Source organism: Talpa occidentalis, unplaced genomic scaffold, assembly GCF_014898055.3.
Source record: "Talpa occidentalis isolate TD23 unplaced genomic scaffold, MPIMG_talOcc4v2.1 talOcc4.9, whole genome shotgun sequence".
Taxonomy (NCBI): Eukaryota; Metazoa; Chordata; class Mammalia; order Eulipotyphla; family Talpidae; genus Talpa; species Talpa occidentalis.
The window spans coordinates 30,807,004-30,824,037 of record NW_023605305.1 but is presented as its reverse complement, the minus strand read 5'-3'; the positions used below and the strand labels follow the sequence as shown (position 1 = coordinate 30,824,037).

Below are 17,034 nucleotides of genomic sequence, written 5' to 3'. Positions count from 1 at the left end.
TGGGACCCCAGCCCCTATTCACCATGAAATTCCAAGCAAGCCTCCTTTTTTGCTCTCTCAAGCCATTTTCAGATCAATTGAGAAGCTACTACTCTAGCCTTGACTTATGTAAGCAGTAAACCTTTCTTGCATATGTATTATCATCATTCTCAACATGTGAACCAAATTTTGGTTGGGTCAATTCATTCCAAATCTGAGCAGTAACCAAGCAGAAAATTACTTAATCTTTCAGTCTTCTTCATGTTTCTTTCCCATTCTGTGAAATGAAAAATAATATCTATCTAGAAACCTTCTAAGGATTAGAAATAACATTCAATATAAAGGTGCCCAATCATTTATCTAGAATTTCATAGGCATTCTAATTATATATACAAATTTTATATAAAATAATATTTTAGTCAAAAAGACCATAAACACTCTTCCATTCTATCTCCCTACCTTTATTATTTTTTTCTTCATAATTCTTATTACTATCAAATATTGCATTATACATTTATTTACTGATGATTTGTTTTTTCCACTAAAAAGTGAACTACATGAAGGTAAAATTATGAGTACTATCTGTCTGTGTATCACTAGCACAGAAAGTAGTTTTGAACACATTGGCAGAGTTCAATAGTGTTTCTTGAAAGTATAATGGAATTAATAAATCAGATATGGATAGAATCTAGTCTGTCTTTTCACTCAACCTGACTTGACTGTGTTACTTTGTTTAAACTCCTTCATCCAGAATTCTGTACCTTAGTGTCCATTATTTCAGTTCTAGAAATGGGGAAGAGAGGATCAGAGACAAGATTTAATTTTCCTTAGGTCAAATAACAAGTCAATGACATAAGCCAAGAAGGAAAGACAAGTCTACTCTGTCCAAGTTCAACTTTCTTCCCATTCCAACTCCTCCTATCCTCCACCCAAAGATAGGCATTTTTCCATAGTGCTTCCTCTGTTTATTTCCAAAATCCACTGAAAGGTGTTCAATAAAGCAAACACTACTTTTTTAGTACAAGTCAACCTTTCCCTAATTGATTTTTCTCATTTTTTCAACAGATTTATAATTGTTAATTTACTTGCTGAGTTGAAAGCAGCACTTGGGTTTGTCATTCTAACCCCTGAAGTAATTTAACTCTACCTTGTAAGACAGGTCCCTATGCTTGTATTATTCTCTGTTGGCATTGTCTTTTCAATCAATCAGTCATGAAAAATTCATGCCCAAGGTAAAGCCCTAGTGAATCGCTCTGAGAAAAAACGTGATTATCTTTAAACAAAGAGGAGATCTTAGTGTTCTCTGAAATTCAATGGAGAGCAGACTTTAATAAGGAAACATTTTATCTACTGTTTGCAATCCAAAAGATACTCCTGCTTCTTCAGTTTAAAATTGATCTCTTCAAATTTTCAGGTTTCCAAAACTGCTATAATGTTAAAGCTCCATGGATGCGGATTCTAATAATTTGAAGTCTGTAAAAGCTGAACCTTCCATGAATCATGAAAAGAATGTCAGCTAAACATAGCAGAATAATGGCATAAATATCATTAGGTTAATGATGCATCATCAGCTTTCAAAAAAATGTTTATTTTGTGTTGCAAATGATAAAATATTTTGATTTATTCGATTTTCCTCTAATTATGTAGAGTGACTAATTCCTTCCTTAGATGGGCTGAATCAGCTGTTATAGACTGAACCTTTATGTTGGCTCTAGTCCTGACCCCAACCATAGATTGGAACATGGGCCTGGTTATATCCCTGATATTGGCTGGAGGCTGACTCTAGACCTCTATCATCAGTAGCTCACAACCAGTTGCCATTGACTTCTGGGGAATTGGATAAGAGCATTTGCGTGACTTGCTATAACTTTTCTTTCTGCTGACAAACAACTTCAAGGAAGATTTGATAGCACTTAGTGCCCTGCTCTGGAAAGTAGTATCACAAAGCTATACTATAGAACAGCTACCCCATAATTCCCTGGTGCTTTGGGAAAAGGTAAGCAAATGTTGCTCTCTTTTGTAATCACTACACTGCAATTTGCTATCCAACTATTCTTGTCTCTGGCTCCTGTGACTCTGACTTTTTAGATTTCAAATATAAGTGATCCCCCCCCCATTTAAATATTTCCATTCTTTCTTTTTCTACTATCTTTTTCATTTTCTTTATTTCTTTAGTTTTTGGCATAGTTTTCGTCCCTAAAGCATTAATGTGATCATCAGCTGTTGTTAAATTACAAAGCACCCCAACATTCAGTGATTCCAAAAAATGTATTTATTAATGCTCATTAATTCCTGGGTAAGCAGGTTTTTTTGTATTGGTGGTTAGCTCTGGATCTGCTGATTTTGGCTAAATCTCTTATATGTTTAAAGTCAGCTGGCTGTAGGTTGATCTAGGATGACTTCAGATGGAACAAATGGGGTCTTTGCAGAGTGGTGTTTCATCCTCTATCAGCCTACCCTGGGCTTTATCAAATTAGGGAACATGGAAGTACACAGGGCTCCCTGAGGTCTTGATTCAACTGGTAAACTATCATTCCTATCAAATTCTGTTGACCAAAGCCTCTCACAAGTTGAGCACTAATCAAGGGACTCACCTTTTGATGGGAGAAGCAACAAGATCATAGTACAAAGAGAACATGAAAGAGTGTGGAAATAATTATGAAAAAATTTGCAATCAACAAACATATCAAGTATGATTTGTATACATTTGTTAGAAAATAGACAAACATTACATGTTTCATCAAAGAAAGGTTGTGTTTACAGTAAAAGAGGTAATCCAGGTATTGAAATCATTCCCTGACTTATGATACAATGCTAAAACAGAGTACAAACCTGTAAGTGGAGAGTACTATGGGACTGCTAGGTGGTGGTAAGCCTACTTTGAGGGATGTACTAAATGAACCAAAAAGAGGGGGATTTTTGATGTTGCCTAAGTATTTTTTTAAGATTTATTTATTTATACGAGAACCGGGGTACAGGCCAGATGTGCGGGGGGGTAAGAGGATTTTACCAGAGACAGAGTAGGGAACAGAACAGGCAGACTAACTGAAATAAACTGCTGTGGGGAACAGCTGGTGAGACAGGAGAAGTCTGCTGCGCCATGTGGGTTGCTCCACGGCCAGCAAGGATCGAACCGGCACTGAGAGGCTGTGGACAGCTTCACAGTGCTGTGCTCAGCTGCCTGCGCCACCAGGGAGGCCCTGCCTAAGTATTTTTTGATAATTTCAGACAATGGAAAATCCTGGGGCTCTGCCTGATGAGTAGCCCATTTAATAAATCCAATATGTGTACACACCTATTGCTTCATTTTTCCTATTAACTCTGTAGCACTTTAGGACTGGGGAAAATGGAATGGGGCAATGCAGATATTTACTTTCTTGGTGTATTGTCGTTTGGCCTGTTTTTGGAATCATCCAGGCAACTGGTGCTCTATTCATTCTCTTTGACTTGCCATTACCCTGGGAGGGAAAACAGAAAGTCAAATTTTGGGGTATTCTTTCCAAAACAGATCCAAACCTTTTCACATCGCATTTAAAACTCTGATAATTCCTTCATATTGCTTTCAGTAAAAGTTAAAACTTAACTAGCTCATCTATCTATTAAAGCCAGTCTCTTCATTTACCCTATCCAGCCCCAGAATTCTTCACTCCAGTCACAGGAAGACGTTTATAATTCCACAAACTGCTTAACATTTTTCATTGTTGCTCTCCTGACTGCATTTTCTTTGCTTTCCCTTCTGCCTGCCCTGTCCTTATTCATCATTGTAGATTCAGCTTTCTTTCCAGGAGGCTGGCTCAGCAGTGTGTATGTGTGTGTGTGTGTGTGTGTGTGTGTGTGTGTGTAGTACTATAGTTTACTATAATTGTTTGTTTATTTTCAAATATGTATTTATGTAAACAAGAGCTAGGGTACAGGCCAGGGGTTTGAGGGGTGAGCGATTCACCAGAGACAGAATGGGAAACAGAACAGGGAGACTGAAATACACTGCTGAGGGGAGCAGTAGGCAAGACAGGAGAGGTCTGCTGCACCAGGTGGGTAGCTCCCTGGCTAGCCTGAGATGGAACTCATGCTGCAGAGGCTGTGAATTGCTTCATAGTGCTGTGCTTAACCCCTTGCACCACCAGGGAGGCCCTATAATTGCTTATTAAATGAAATTACATGAATATTTTTTGAATGAATGAGATTTAGAACAAAACTTTCTATTGAAAGTACAGTCAGACTGAGGAAAATAGCACCATTTTTGTCTTTGTGTTAGGGAATATTTATTCTAAGTTATAGGGAGAAGAAAAAGTCCCTGAAAGATCTTATTTTTTCTCATGTTATCTTGCTAATACCCTTATTTGATATGCTAAACTTCCCTTGATGAAACATTTCTCTCCATTCCCATTCTATTCTCTTTTGGTTTCCTTCTTCTAAGCTTTCGGTGAGAAGAAGAATCTTTTTACATATATTCTGTAAACTATTTCTCAGTTATCTCTATCAGACTACAATATCTTTGTGAAATTTTTTGACAATTTCTAGTTAGCATGGAACAAGTACAGGTGATTCACAAACTTCAGTTCCCTGTGACTTTTCAACATCACCTTTTAATATATAAGGGTTCATTTTTCACACAGTGATTATCTGTATTCCAGACTTCCTATTTATGATATATTATGCCCTGGATCTCTTGGCATTCTTTTAGTATCTTGTGTGGCAACCTGTAGGCTCTTCATGGATGAGAGGCTTATATATACATACATGTGCACATACATGAACATGTATACACATACAAGTCTATAGTCATTTATTAATCACCCAGTGACATTTTCTTGACAATTATATTTATCTAACAAAACTCTACCATATCTATAATTTTCCTTTTTACAGATAAAGCAAGCAAGACTCAGAAAAATGATAAAATATGGTCAAGTTCCACAGAGAGAAGCAGGTTTGAAACTCCAGTTTTTCTTTTCACCATTGCTAGGCTTCAGGCTGGACTCAAAATAGGCAATTAAAACATGGAATATGGCCCTGAAGAAAATGATCTGATTGGTTGAATAAACAGAAACCTAGAATTTATGACCAACTCAGCTCCCGTTTACCTACATAACTTTTGATATGTCATGACAGTAAGGCAAATTCACCTAAACTTCTGTGTCATTCTGCCCAAATCACACTAAATTGGCTACATAGTAGCAGCCTATACCTGGAACATGTAATCAGACATACACTAAGCAACTTTCTTCTATTGTGTTATGTACCTCTCCTTAATATCAGAATAGGTCAGTAATAAGTGAAGTGGTTGTCTCAAAAGGAGTTACTGAAAACACTTATGGAAACTATTCATGCCTAACTTGAATCAACTTCATTTTTAAATTTAAATTTAACTACTAGCAGAATATAACTAGGATGAATGACTTGCAAATTACTAAAGAAAGAAAAGCATCAGAAAGATTTCAAGGAATTGTAAAACATAACATTTTTTTAATTGTGGGAGGCATAAACAAAATGAATCATGAAAGAAAGTAACCAAAAAAAAAGAAAAAGCAATAAAAAAAGTCACTGTTTTGAAGTCATATGAAATGGTAAAAGGAGAACATTGACTAGAAATTTGCTCTAATGAAAGCTGAAACTTATCAGAAAACCATAATTATCAAGGCAATGACTGGTTGTCACTAGAATAAACAGATCAGTGAAACATAAATGGAAGTCCAGAAATAAACTCAAGCATATACAAATTTATTTTATGGAAATGGTAGCATTTGAGATTAGAAAGGATAGGGATGACTTGTCTAATATGAAGTTGGAAAAATCGTCTAACAGTTTGAAAAAAAAATTGTCACTTCTTAATATATGATACCAAAATTCCTAATGAATTAAAGATATTTAATCTTTTGAATTTTAAATTAGGGAAAATTTTCAAATACGTATTAAAATTAAAATAAGAAACAATCAAATATCCACCACTAAGATGAAGCAGCTGTCAACATTTTGTTATCCTTTAGTTTTTGCTTTCTTTACTGATCTTGATAAATATAGCATATAGGTACAGCAAAGTCCCTCTCTCTTTAGTCATTTTAAATACTTAACTTGTGTTTTTAAGACCAAGCTAGTAGAATAAATTCAAACCCAAACTGAAAAATTTTCTAGCACATGTTAATTTTTTTCCCAGTCAAAATCTAGGAATAGATAGGTACATTCCATCGCTAGTGAATGATTTCTTTCTAGACCACAGTTTTACTAATACATCATTTTGAGGGTCCTAGATATTTGAACATATCTCATTTCAAATATTCTGCCTCATCCTGGTTATTTGTTATTTTTGCATAGATCTTAAAATTTAAGTTCTTAGGTAACAATACTGGTAATCTGCCTATGTACTCCTATGTTTTTCTGGCTTCTATATATTTCACTTTATTGGGAAGTTTCATGTAAAGAATGTTCTTAAATGTGCTGTGGTATTCAGGTGTTCACAGAACACTTAAAACAAAATATTTTAGATTAATGATGCCTTCTAGTTTCAGAATGTATATACCTATTTTGAACAGTTCCTGCTATTTAGAATAGTGTATTGGACTCATGATTGGACAAGTGTTGAATATGTGGGATGAATGGAGGTCACTGCTTGAGACTGTATGTAGACTTCTCATATACCCTTGAGCCAAACTGGACCACTCGTTGGCCAACACCTGGAATGGATGTTGTACCTCCTTCATTGCGCTCTGAGCCCATTGGTCCTAACTTCACACATGACTGTCTTGATAGCTTTAACCCACATTCAACATAATAGTGTGATGTAGATCACTGTTTTGAAAGCTGTTAACTAGAGTACCATATTGCTTAAACAGGAATTATGTATTAAAATTTAAATCTAAAGAAGAAATAATAGAAATATAAAGAAAAAAAGGAAGGAAGAGACTGTAATGAATTAAAAGACGTGGGTTTGTTGAGATAGGAGGAAAGTGTCAATAAATATGGAACTCCTATTTTGGGCTAGATATAATGTGTCAGGTGATTTATGTGTATAATCTCCCAGATTGTTTAGCTTAAGTTTATAGAACTAATGGGGAGCTGGGTTTCAGCTCCAAGTGTGTATTTGTCTAGAAAGTCCATCATCTTACTGTCTTGATTCAAGGGATTTGTTTAAAATTCTGCCTCCACTACTTATTGCTTATGTGATTTTAACTTAATTAATCTTATTATCACTAGCTTATATATGAGTAAGAGGTAATAAACAGTCTCTGTCAGCAAAAGTTCATTATCCGCAGAACAAATGAAATAATGCATCAAGTAGCAAAGTCTTTGATTATGCTGAGACCTGAGCATCAGTGATTTTTAAAGGCGATCCATGTGATTCTAATATATAAAACACTAAAATACTACCAATAGGTGTTTAACTCAAAATTTGGTACATAGAAATTGCTCAGAATATGTTATTATTGTTGGTGTTACTATGACCTGATGGATATCATTTCTCGTGTTGCATTTTGAGTAAATAACTGATAAATAATTGTAAACTATGAAGACACAAGATTTCCTGTACTCCTTCTTCTGCATACCTATGATTCACACAACCACATTCTGCCTTGCTAAATAGACTGTAAAATACAGGGTGGGTGGGGAAGTACATGTATAGGGAATGCAAAAAGAATGTAGTATCATAGCTAAAGTATGATTGTTATGATCAGAGCAGCTAAGATTTAAGTCTTAATTATACCAGTTAAGTAGTTATGGTATTTTGCTCAGTATTTATTAACCTCAGTTTTCTCATGTTTAAAGTTGGGCTAAAACAGACAAATAGATAACTTTTGTTTGTGAATGAAGAAGCTAAATATAGCATATTTAAAGCTCCTGGGAAATTTTCCTGGCACTTAGCAGAATATTAATGATCAATAACTGTTTTAATTTTGCATTTCTTTATTTCAACTTCACATATACACATTGTTTCTATATGAGATTTCCCCCAGTTTTTAGAATTAATCTAGATACTGAAAGTGCAGTTTGACTTCCAGGTCCACTGGAAATGGATCTGACACCTAGAATATCAGAAGAAAAAGAGGGGATTAAGCCCTGTGAGGATCAAAAGACATTTGTCCCCTTTTATTGATTTTCTTAAATCAAATGGTAGCCAGGAACCCACGAGAAGTAATTGAACTGACAACAGGAAGGTCCAGGTTATTAATAATGGACCAGCCTTGGACATTCTTGATCACTTAATATAATGATAGAAGGGAGATTTGAAACTGAAGTGACTGGAGATGGGATCAATAGCTGGAATTCTGGAGAGGAAAAAAAAACACATGTTATTCTTGAGAGCTTATTTCATAGAAAAAAAAAAAACATTTTGTGGTATTTCAAAATAAAGGCCAGACAGAGTTTGATTTTCCCATTTTAAGAAAACAAATTTATAAAGGCTTGAAAAATTACTATCATATTTATTTTTGCCCTTATTTTTGAAGACAGACTTGGTTAGATTTATAGAATTTTGGAACCTTAGGGTAGAGACCATAGACATCTTAAATTTTTTATTCCCTATATTCAAATATCAACTCTCCATCCAGCAATTGTATGCCTTTGGAAAGTTAGTTAAACTCTCTGATCCTCAGTTTCCACATATATAAAGTGGAAATATTAATGATCTTATTAGTTGTAAGAGAATACTGCAAATTCTAAAAACTATTAAATTCCTAGTACTTGATATTATGTATTGTGATACTATCTATCTATATATGATTATATATATGTATGTGTGTGTATATATATGATGTGTGTTCAATGAAATAACACATTTGATGCTTCCCTCTCTTTACTGCCTCTGGATACAAAAGCTAGGCTGTGCTAATCTCTTGAAAGTTTCCTGTTCTCCAACTTCTGGCCTCATTCTCTCTCCTTTATAACGTTTCAGTGGCCATTTAGTGTTTTTTTTTTTAACCCTGATCCCTTCTCTTTCTCAATCTTTCCTCTTCACTTATGAGAAAGTTGTTTCCTCAACAGAATTCTGATATGTTAGCTGTACTACTGTAGTATTCTAGATCTGTGAAAAGGCTGTAGTCATGAACAACTCCCCACTCCCCCATTTTAAGGGTGAGACTGAACAGGGAAGGGACTTACCCAGGTAGCTATGCCCCTATAAATTGATGCTGAGATTAGAGTTGAGCCTAGTAGTCCTGATTCCTAGCAGTGGCACGTATCTAATCCAAGTTCTAATCCAAGTTCTAATCCAAGGGGTACAAAGGAGTTGCAGAATTTTTTCGGTTCAATTTTGTGCTCTGTTATTTTCTTTAGTTTTGTTGAACTTGAGATGCACTACAACAAATATAAAACATACTGAAACGATATTACTTATGCCTATGTAAATTCTAGGGACAGGGCATAGTTAGTAACAACTAAAACATGTGCATTTAGCTTTCGCTGTGTACCTAATATGGGTCCAAACACTGTACATTTATTAATGTATTTAATTTTCATCAGTATTCCTAGGTACTGTTATTATTCCCATTTTCAAATGAGAAAATTGAAGCACAGGAGGGTTTAATAGCTTGGCAAAGTCACACAGCTTGAGAGTGATATAGTAGGGTTAAAACACAAACTTCTGGGTTCTAGAATCAGTGCTCTTAATGACTTTGCTAAGCTGGAACAAACACACTGAATTTCTGTAGGCACCATCTATCCTCATTAGACTGTTGTGGCTAGTCCATATGACTTCCTTTAACCATGTTTATTAATTCCAATCCTAATTATAAAGAAGTGGCAAATTGCACAATAAAGTTTTCTGATAAAATTCTCTCTTCCTTTTTCAGAGAGTCATTTTCAACATTGTTAACTTCAGCAAAACAAAGAGTCTTTATAGAGATGGGATGGCCCCTATGGTGAAATCTACCAGCAGACCGAAATGGTAAGTGATCCACAGAATGGAAACCCTCTATTGCTGGAGAATTTGACCCAGGGCTCCACTGAATGTCTAGGGCTTAGCCTCACTGGCACTAAGAAGAATAGCATGAATTTGTGGATTCTCTGGGCTCCAGATACTGTTCTTTGCAGTTGTTGGGACTGGGAGCATCACTGGAGTGACCAGCATTATGTGAAAGGTGCAGTCTGTTGTTTGGTAAACTTTCTGCCCTATTTGCCTCTTATCATGGTATCCTTGGAAGCATAATTAAATTTGACTCTTTTTTTAGTCTGAACATAGATGTTGTATAGTAACCTAGGAGGATCTTGGGAACTACGGTTCAGTACATTTCCCTTGGTTTGCTTGTTGTGTGTGTGCTGTTTTGCATAGTTGTTGCAAGCATTTGTGGGTGTTAAAGTTCTGTTTGTCCCATTGCCATAATGAAGATGAGGAGAATTGGATAGGATTGCTTAATAATAGTGATCATTATGATGATCATTACTTTCATTTGTTGAGAACCCATTCTTTGTCAGATGTTTTACATTTGTTGTCATTGTTTTCACAGTATTTTTTGCAAGGGATAATTTAAATATCCTTATATTGTGCATGAAGAAATAGTGGCTAATTTTACACAAAACATACAAATTAATGCAATCCATATAAAACCCTGCTGCCATTCTTCATAGAAATTGACTCTCCCAAAAATCTAAATTATGTGGTACCACAAAAGACTTTGAATAGCCAAAGCAGTCCTGAGGAAAAAAAGAACAAAAATGAAAGTATCATTTCCCTGTCTTCAAACTGTACTGCAAAGCTATAGTAATCAAAGCTCTATGGTATTGTAATAAAACAGACACATAGATCAATGGAACATAATTGTTCCAGTAGCAGGCTGTTCTTCAATAATGTGAAAAAATATATATACAGAAAGGTTAGGAGAAGTTAAGTACTTTCTCAAGGTCACAGACAGTAAGAAGATGAACATGTGTAATTTTTTACTACTCCACAGTGCCATTCACAATTAATTTATTCATCCATGTATCCATTCATTCACTCAACAAACTTTCAGCACACCAAATAAGTGTTTTTAAAGGTAGAAAAGCCAAAGACAGAAATAAAATCTTATTGATTTATCACCCAGTAGGTGTTTAGTGGATGCTTGTTGAACTGAACTGAATTGGTTGTGAGAATTTACATGTAAAATACCTGGCACTTTCCAAGTGCTCAATAAATGCCATCTATTATTAATAGTTTTATGTAAAACACTATACAAATTCAAAGAATTGTTAATATTTTTCTAGCTTTGATCTCTGTTCAAATTTTAATGACTAGTGAGATCATCTTCAAATGGCTTTATTTATAGAAAACTAGCAATTCATAAATATTTAATTGTGCATTTATCTACAAATGATACTTAGAAATTTTCTACAAATTTCAGCAGAGAATCTCAGGTTTATAAAAGTATAGGCATTTGATTATGATAATAAAAGCAGTTTACTAAAAACAGAATATTTTCATGGGTCTATTTTTTGCTTTGCTGCATCAAGTCAATTATAATTTTGTTCCTCAATCTCTCCTTTTGACAATAAAGTCTCAGCGAAGGGTAGCCTTTGTATTGAGTCTCCTAAATCAGTTCAGAGAACATGACTTATTAACAGAGAACATGTCTCTGTTAATAAGTCCATATGTGTATGTATAGCACGGACCTTACCAACTAAAAAACATGTTGCTTGTGTGCTCATGAGTGCCTTCAATGTAACATAGTGCTTCTTTTACCAGGTTCTATGTTGGGTTCTTACACATCAACAATAATCACTCTCTTTTTCCTAAGTGTTCAGTTCTGGAGTCTTATTTTGGTGCTTTTAATAGTTTTGCCTTAATCATTTCATTATATTTTGTTTTGTTTTTTTATCAACTATGATTTTGAGTCCTTTTTGTCAGAGCTCTTGACAAAATTTTAAAATATTAATGAATCCTTGCATTTATATTATCATGCCTTAGATATAAGTTAGTGCTCTTATTCAGTGTTGGCAGACTCAGCAGCAGTCATTATCCAGTCATTGTGTTTTTCTAATGGTCTTGAAGATTTTAAAGTTCCAGAACTGAATTTGTTGTATTTTAAGTCAGTAAGGCACAAGATACCAGAGCAAATCAAGTAGTTTATATGTCTAATCTCTAATTTTTTACTTTACCATCCCCAAATCTTGGATACAAAACTGCATAGTCTTCTTTCTTCAAGCCATATGTTTACATGTTTATTTATTTAATAATTAAATATCTTTTTTTTTTTTTTTATGGGACCCTCACTGGCGGCCAGGGAACGAACTGGCACTGCAATGGCTGCGGGCAGCCTCGCAGCTCAGCGCTCAACCGCTGCGCCACCAGGGGAGGCCCAATAATTGAATATCTCAATGTGTGATATACTATGCTAGTTATTCTGGATGCAGTATAAATGTGATAGAAAAGATCCATTTTATAATTTTATAATTTAATTATTTTATACTTTATAATTTAATTATTTTTTATAATCCATTTTATAATTTTATAATTATAAAACATCCATTTTATAATTTAATTATTTTTAATTGAAGTAACATTGGTCTACAACATTGTTTTTGATTTAGAGGTAAGGATCTCCCCCTCCATACCAGACATACCAGCAAAACACCCAGATTTCTCCACCATAGTCTGTTGTGCTTCCGCCCTACTTTGTTCCCCTCTTTTTCTTTCCCCCTCCTACTCTTGTAGCTTCAATTCTAGAATTTGTTGTTGGTTTGGATTTTTCTGACCTTTTATTTCTCTACATTTCACATATAAGTGTCTTTTTCCTTCTGTCTTATTTCACATAGCCTAATCCCCTCCAGTTCCATCCCTCTTGCCATAAATGGCACGAGTTTATTTTTTTCATATATGAATAGTATAACATTGTGTATGTATACCACAGATTCTTAATCCACTGATCTGTTTTTGGGCAATAAGGTTGTTCCCATAGCTTGGCTATTGAAAATAGTGCTACAATGATCATAGGAGTACATATATCCCTTCAAATTAGTGTTTTTGTATTCTTCAGGCAGATACCTGGGAGTAAAAATGCTGGGGCAAATGGTCGATCCATTTACTCTTTCAAGAAACCTCTATAATATTTTCCCACCAAGAGTCAAAGGCCCCACTAACAGTGTAGGAAGGAAACCTTCTTACATAGGTTTACTTCTTCTTCACATCCTCACTAACATTTGTTGTTTCTGGTCTTTTTGAAACAAGCCATTCTCATGTGTGAGAATGCATCTCACATAGGTGTGAGGTGGTATCTCATTGTGGATTTGATTTGTGTTTCTCTGATGATAAGTAAAGATAGCACTTTTTAATGTGTATTTCTATTTTGTTCTATAGATTCTTTTTGTCCTTTTGATCCTTTTTTCTTAGGACTTTTGTCCATTTCTTCTGTCAATTACCTATGCTGGAACCTTTCATCTAGTAGCCCTCATCCTAAGTGGCCCCAGGGTAACACAATGAATGTAACTGGCTCTCTCAGAATATTAGATTTTACAGGCCCTCAGGAGTCAATCACAATTAGAAAGTGGCCTGGTTCAAGACTGACAAATAACTCATAGTTCCTAAAATTAGAATATCTTCTCTATTGTCTTTCTGATTCCACTTTCTTCATTAAGGCAGTGCCATGACAAAAGAAAAAAGTGGCTGATACATTTTTTTTTTGTTTGTTTAGGAGCCAAATAAACATTGGAAAAATTTTTATCTCATGATAAGCATTAGAAACTAAATTTTCTGGACGAAATAGTTACCAAATTGAGAAACCAGGGTTCCTTCACCTTTTAAAGGTGGCAAACATTCTTCACCCTCCTTCATCGGGTACTGTAACTGATCCCAAGCAAAGATGCATTCAAGCCTTAGCATTGGTAAGGTAGTTGATTAGTTTTGGGAAGCAAATGAATGAAATAAGTAACTGAAATGTCATTATGTAAATATTTCTACTCAAGGCTCATCTGCCTTAAGGATATAAAGCCAGAATATAAAGATAGATATAAAGTCAACAAAATGGAGAAGCTGAAAGGTTCAGAATTTTTCTGTTTAATTCTGTTTACATATTAGATTTAAGGATTGTTGGTTGTTAGGACTCTGCAGCATCATGTTTCTGCAACTTTAACTCATTATTTTTTTTTACATTGTCAAAGGTTGAACTTGTTAGGTGTTAAGCACTGCTGGAAATTGACACTGTAACATAGTTCATATTCCTGTTCTCATCTATGCAGAAAAAAGACTAGGATATTTACACAAGGAGCCAGAGACCTCAGGACTGCAGGTTTACTGTATCTCTTAAAATTAGCATATGGGAAGAGATAGGGGAAGGGAGAATAAAGAAGCAGGAGTAGTATGCTCCTTTGGCAGATCTGAATAACTTCTCTTATTTTGACTTGTCCATTATAGTATATTGAAGAGATTGGACTAAATCTTAGAAGTGGCTTCCATTAAGTAAATTTTTATTATGCATATAATTTTGTGCTAGGTCCTTGGGTGATAAATATAAATTTGATCTGCATTGTATCTTTAAATGTTTACTTTTTGAGGCTAAAGTGAAACACAAAATACAGCCAGATACAATATAAGCAGTGCTATGCTAAGAATCTATAGGGGTGTGTATAAAATATGGTGTGGGTTTAGAGAAAAGGAAGAAAATGATATTACGATTGTGGGGAGAGAAGGAGAAGATATTTGGGCAGGTGACATTTCAGCTAGATCTTGAGGAAATGGGACAAGAACAAAATTAAGGAAATTTGATTCCATGTGAAGATGGAATATAAGTCTTGACACTTTCCTCACTGTAAAATGTGTATAATAATACTTTCTCACAAAATTGTTATTAGAAACAGATATGAAATTGGATATGTAAATATTTTGGAAGTCTTTAGTATCTTACTAATATATTTACTGATCATTTCTTTTTTTCCCCTCTGATTCACCTAAGACCAATTGGGTGAACATTACTCCTTCCTCCCTACTTTCCTCCATTCCTTCCTCCCTTTCTTCCTTTTGCTCATCATTAAATTCTTACTGAATAGTTACAATGAGCCAGGAATTTTTCAAGGCACTAGAACAATACAGTGACAAGTGACATGTGATTACTGTTCTTTTAGAACTCATAGTGTATTGGGTCTTACATTAAATACGTAATTCTAGTAAAGTATGATGACTATTACAACAGGGGGCTTTCAACATGTTGTGGAAACTATTCAGCATGCTATTCAGAATTTAAGATTTAATCTCCTGTTATAATAAAAGACTTTCCTTAGGCATCCTGGAAAATACAAAAAAGTTAGACCATAGTGGTTGGGGATATGTGTGAAATAATAGAATGTGTTTGAAGGCCAAAAGTTGAGAAAGAACATTACGTCTTTGATGAGTAAAGGCCAATGGAGCATGAAATTCTAAAGAGAAATTGACTGGAGAGGTAGGTAGGAGTGAAATTGAGGGGAGCCTTGTAGTCAAACTAAAGAACTGGACTTGATTCTGAGGGTAATGTTAAGGAATTGAAAGAATAAGCAGGAGCAGGATATGATCAGGTTGGCATTTTAGAGAGATATCTCTTGTATTGCTGAATAGAGAATATCTTGAAGAGGAGGCTAATTGGGGAGTTTTATAATACCTAAAGCTATAGGATTAAGATTTCATGATGTATTAGGGAGATATAGTTGAGATAAAAGTAAGTGAATGGATTTGAATATTAACAGAAGATTAAATAAATTTAACTTTCTTATTGACTAGAAATGTAATGTAAAAGAGGAGTCCTAGATGACTCCCAACTTTTCTGGTACTGGCAACAGAAGGGATGTACTGAGGATAGAAATCATAAGAGAAGAGACAGTTTTGTCAGATTTGGTTTAATGTGAAAGATTGTGATTTGACCTTAGAAATGTTCAGATGGAAATACCATGGAGACTTTGAAATCAAGTAGGTAGTAGGATATATTGGTAAAAAAAAAATCAAAGGAGGAATTTGGAGGTTCAGTCTGGATGATAACAGAACAGTGGGAACAGATGTGATCTCCTAGGGAGGTGTATGTACTGAAAAGAGATTAGGACAGGACTCTGAGAAATCTCCCCATTTAAAGGTCAGGCAGAGGATGAGAATCTTACAAAAGAGAATGAAAAGGACTTGTAGAGAGGTAGGAAGAAAACAAAGAATGAATGTTGTCATGAAACCAAAAGAGAAAATGACTAACATTGCCAACTGCTACTGGGAGGTCAAAGATAATTAAAGTGTTAAAGTGTCTAATGTTTGCAGTGACACAGAAGTTATTAGAGGCTTTGGTGAGTGTACTTTTAGTAATGTGGTGTTCAGGTCAGGCTATGTGGGTTGAGTGTACTGGAGGATGGAGAAAGTATAAAGAAATATAGACAGTTCTTTCCATAGTTGGGCTACAAAAATGGAGGAAAGAGATACAAGCTCGTGGGATAGACAACAAATAAACGGACAGTAGTAGTGCTATTTTTAATTAAGTGCTGTTATATTTATATGCCCATTGAAATGAAGCTTTATTATTCTTACTGTAATGATAATCTTTAGTCTCACTCTTGTAAAAAGTATATAAAAATTTAAAATTAGTGATTTTTAAAATAATGGGACTTTATTGTTATAAACTTTATTTCATTGCAAAAGTTATACACTCGTGAGTTAATATAAAAATATAATTATATAGAGTTAAATATAAAATATAGAATTGCATGAATATAAAACAAATGTCATACATTTAAAATTAAAATATACTTCCTAGTCTCCCATATATGTATTGTTCTTTCCTGCTTTATTTTTTATAGCAATTATCATCTAACAAACTATACCATTTGTTTTATTAGTTGTCTCTCCCTGTTAGAAAGTGAATAGTATGAAAAAAGATTTTTGTCATTTTTTAATTCACTTCTGTATCCCTGGCACATAGAATTGTGCCTTGCACATAGTAGGCACTCACTAAGTATTTGTGAAAAAATGAATTAATCAATTAATCTGCACTAAAACTGGCACTTATTTTTAATTTTACCTTTTCCTTTTTAGTTTTTGTTTCCATGGGTACATTTTTAAATGGCAAAAATCAAATGTATATGCCCATTTTTATTTTGTTCTTTTTATTTGATATTATAATAAAACAGTTTCTCATGTTTTATCCCAGTATT

At 34.5% G+C, this 17,034-nt stretch overlaps 1 protein-coding gene across 12 annotated transcripts in view; it reads left to right on the top strand.

Moving 5' to 3' along the window:
• The window catches only part of LOC119235247 (AGBL carboxypeptidase 4), a 940,458-nt gene that overhangs the window by 350,924 nt on the left and 572,500 nt on the right, over nt 1-17,034 (top strand). For 11 of the 12 annotated variants that reach the window (XM_054691775.1, XM_054691777.1, XM_054691776.1 and 8 more), the window contains one exon: nt 9,762-9,856. In XM_054691775.1, the coding sequence (XP_054547750.1) occupies nt 9,762-9,856 (95 nt within the window). Of the gene's footprint in view, nt 1-4,848; nt 4,910-9,761; nt 9,857-17,034 lie in introns of those variants that run through there. The other variant, XM_054691779.1, reaches the window with a different exon arrangement.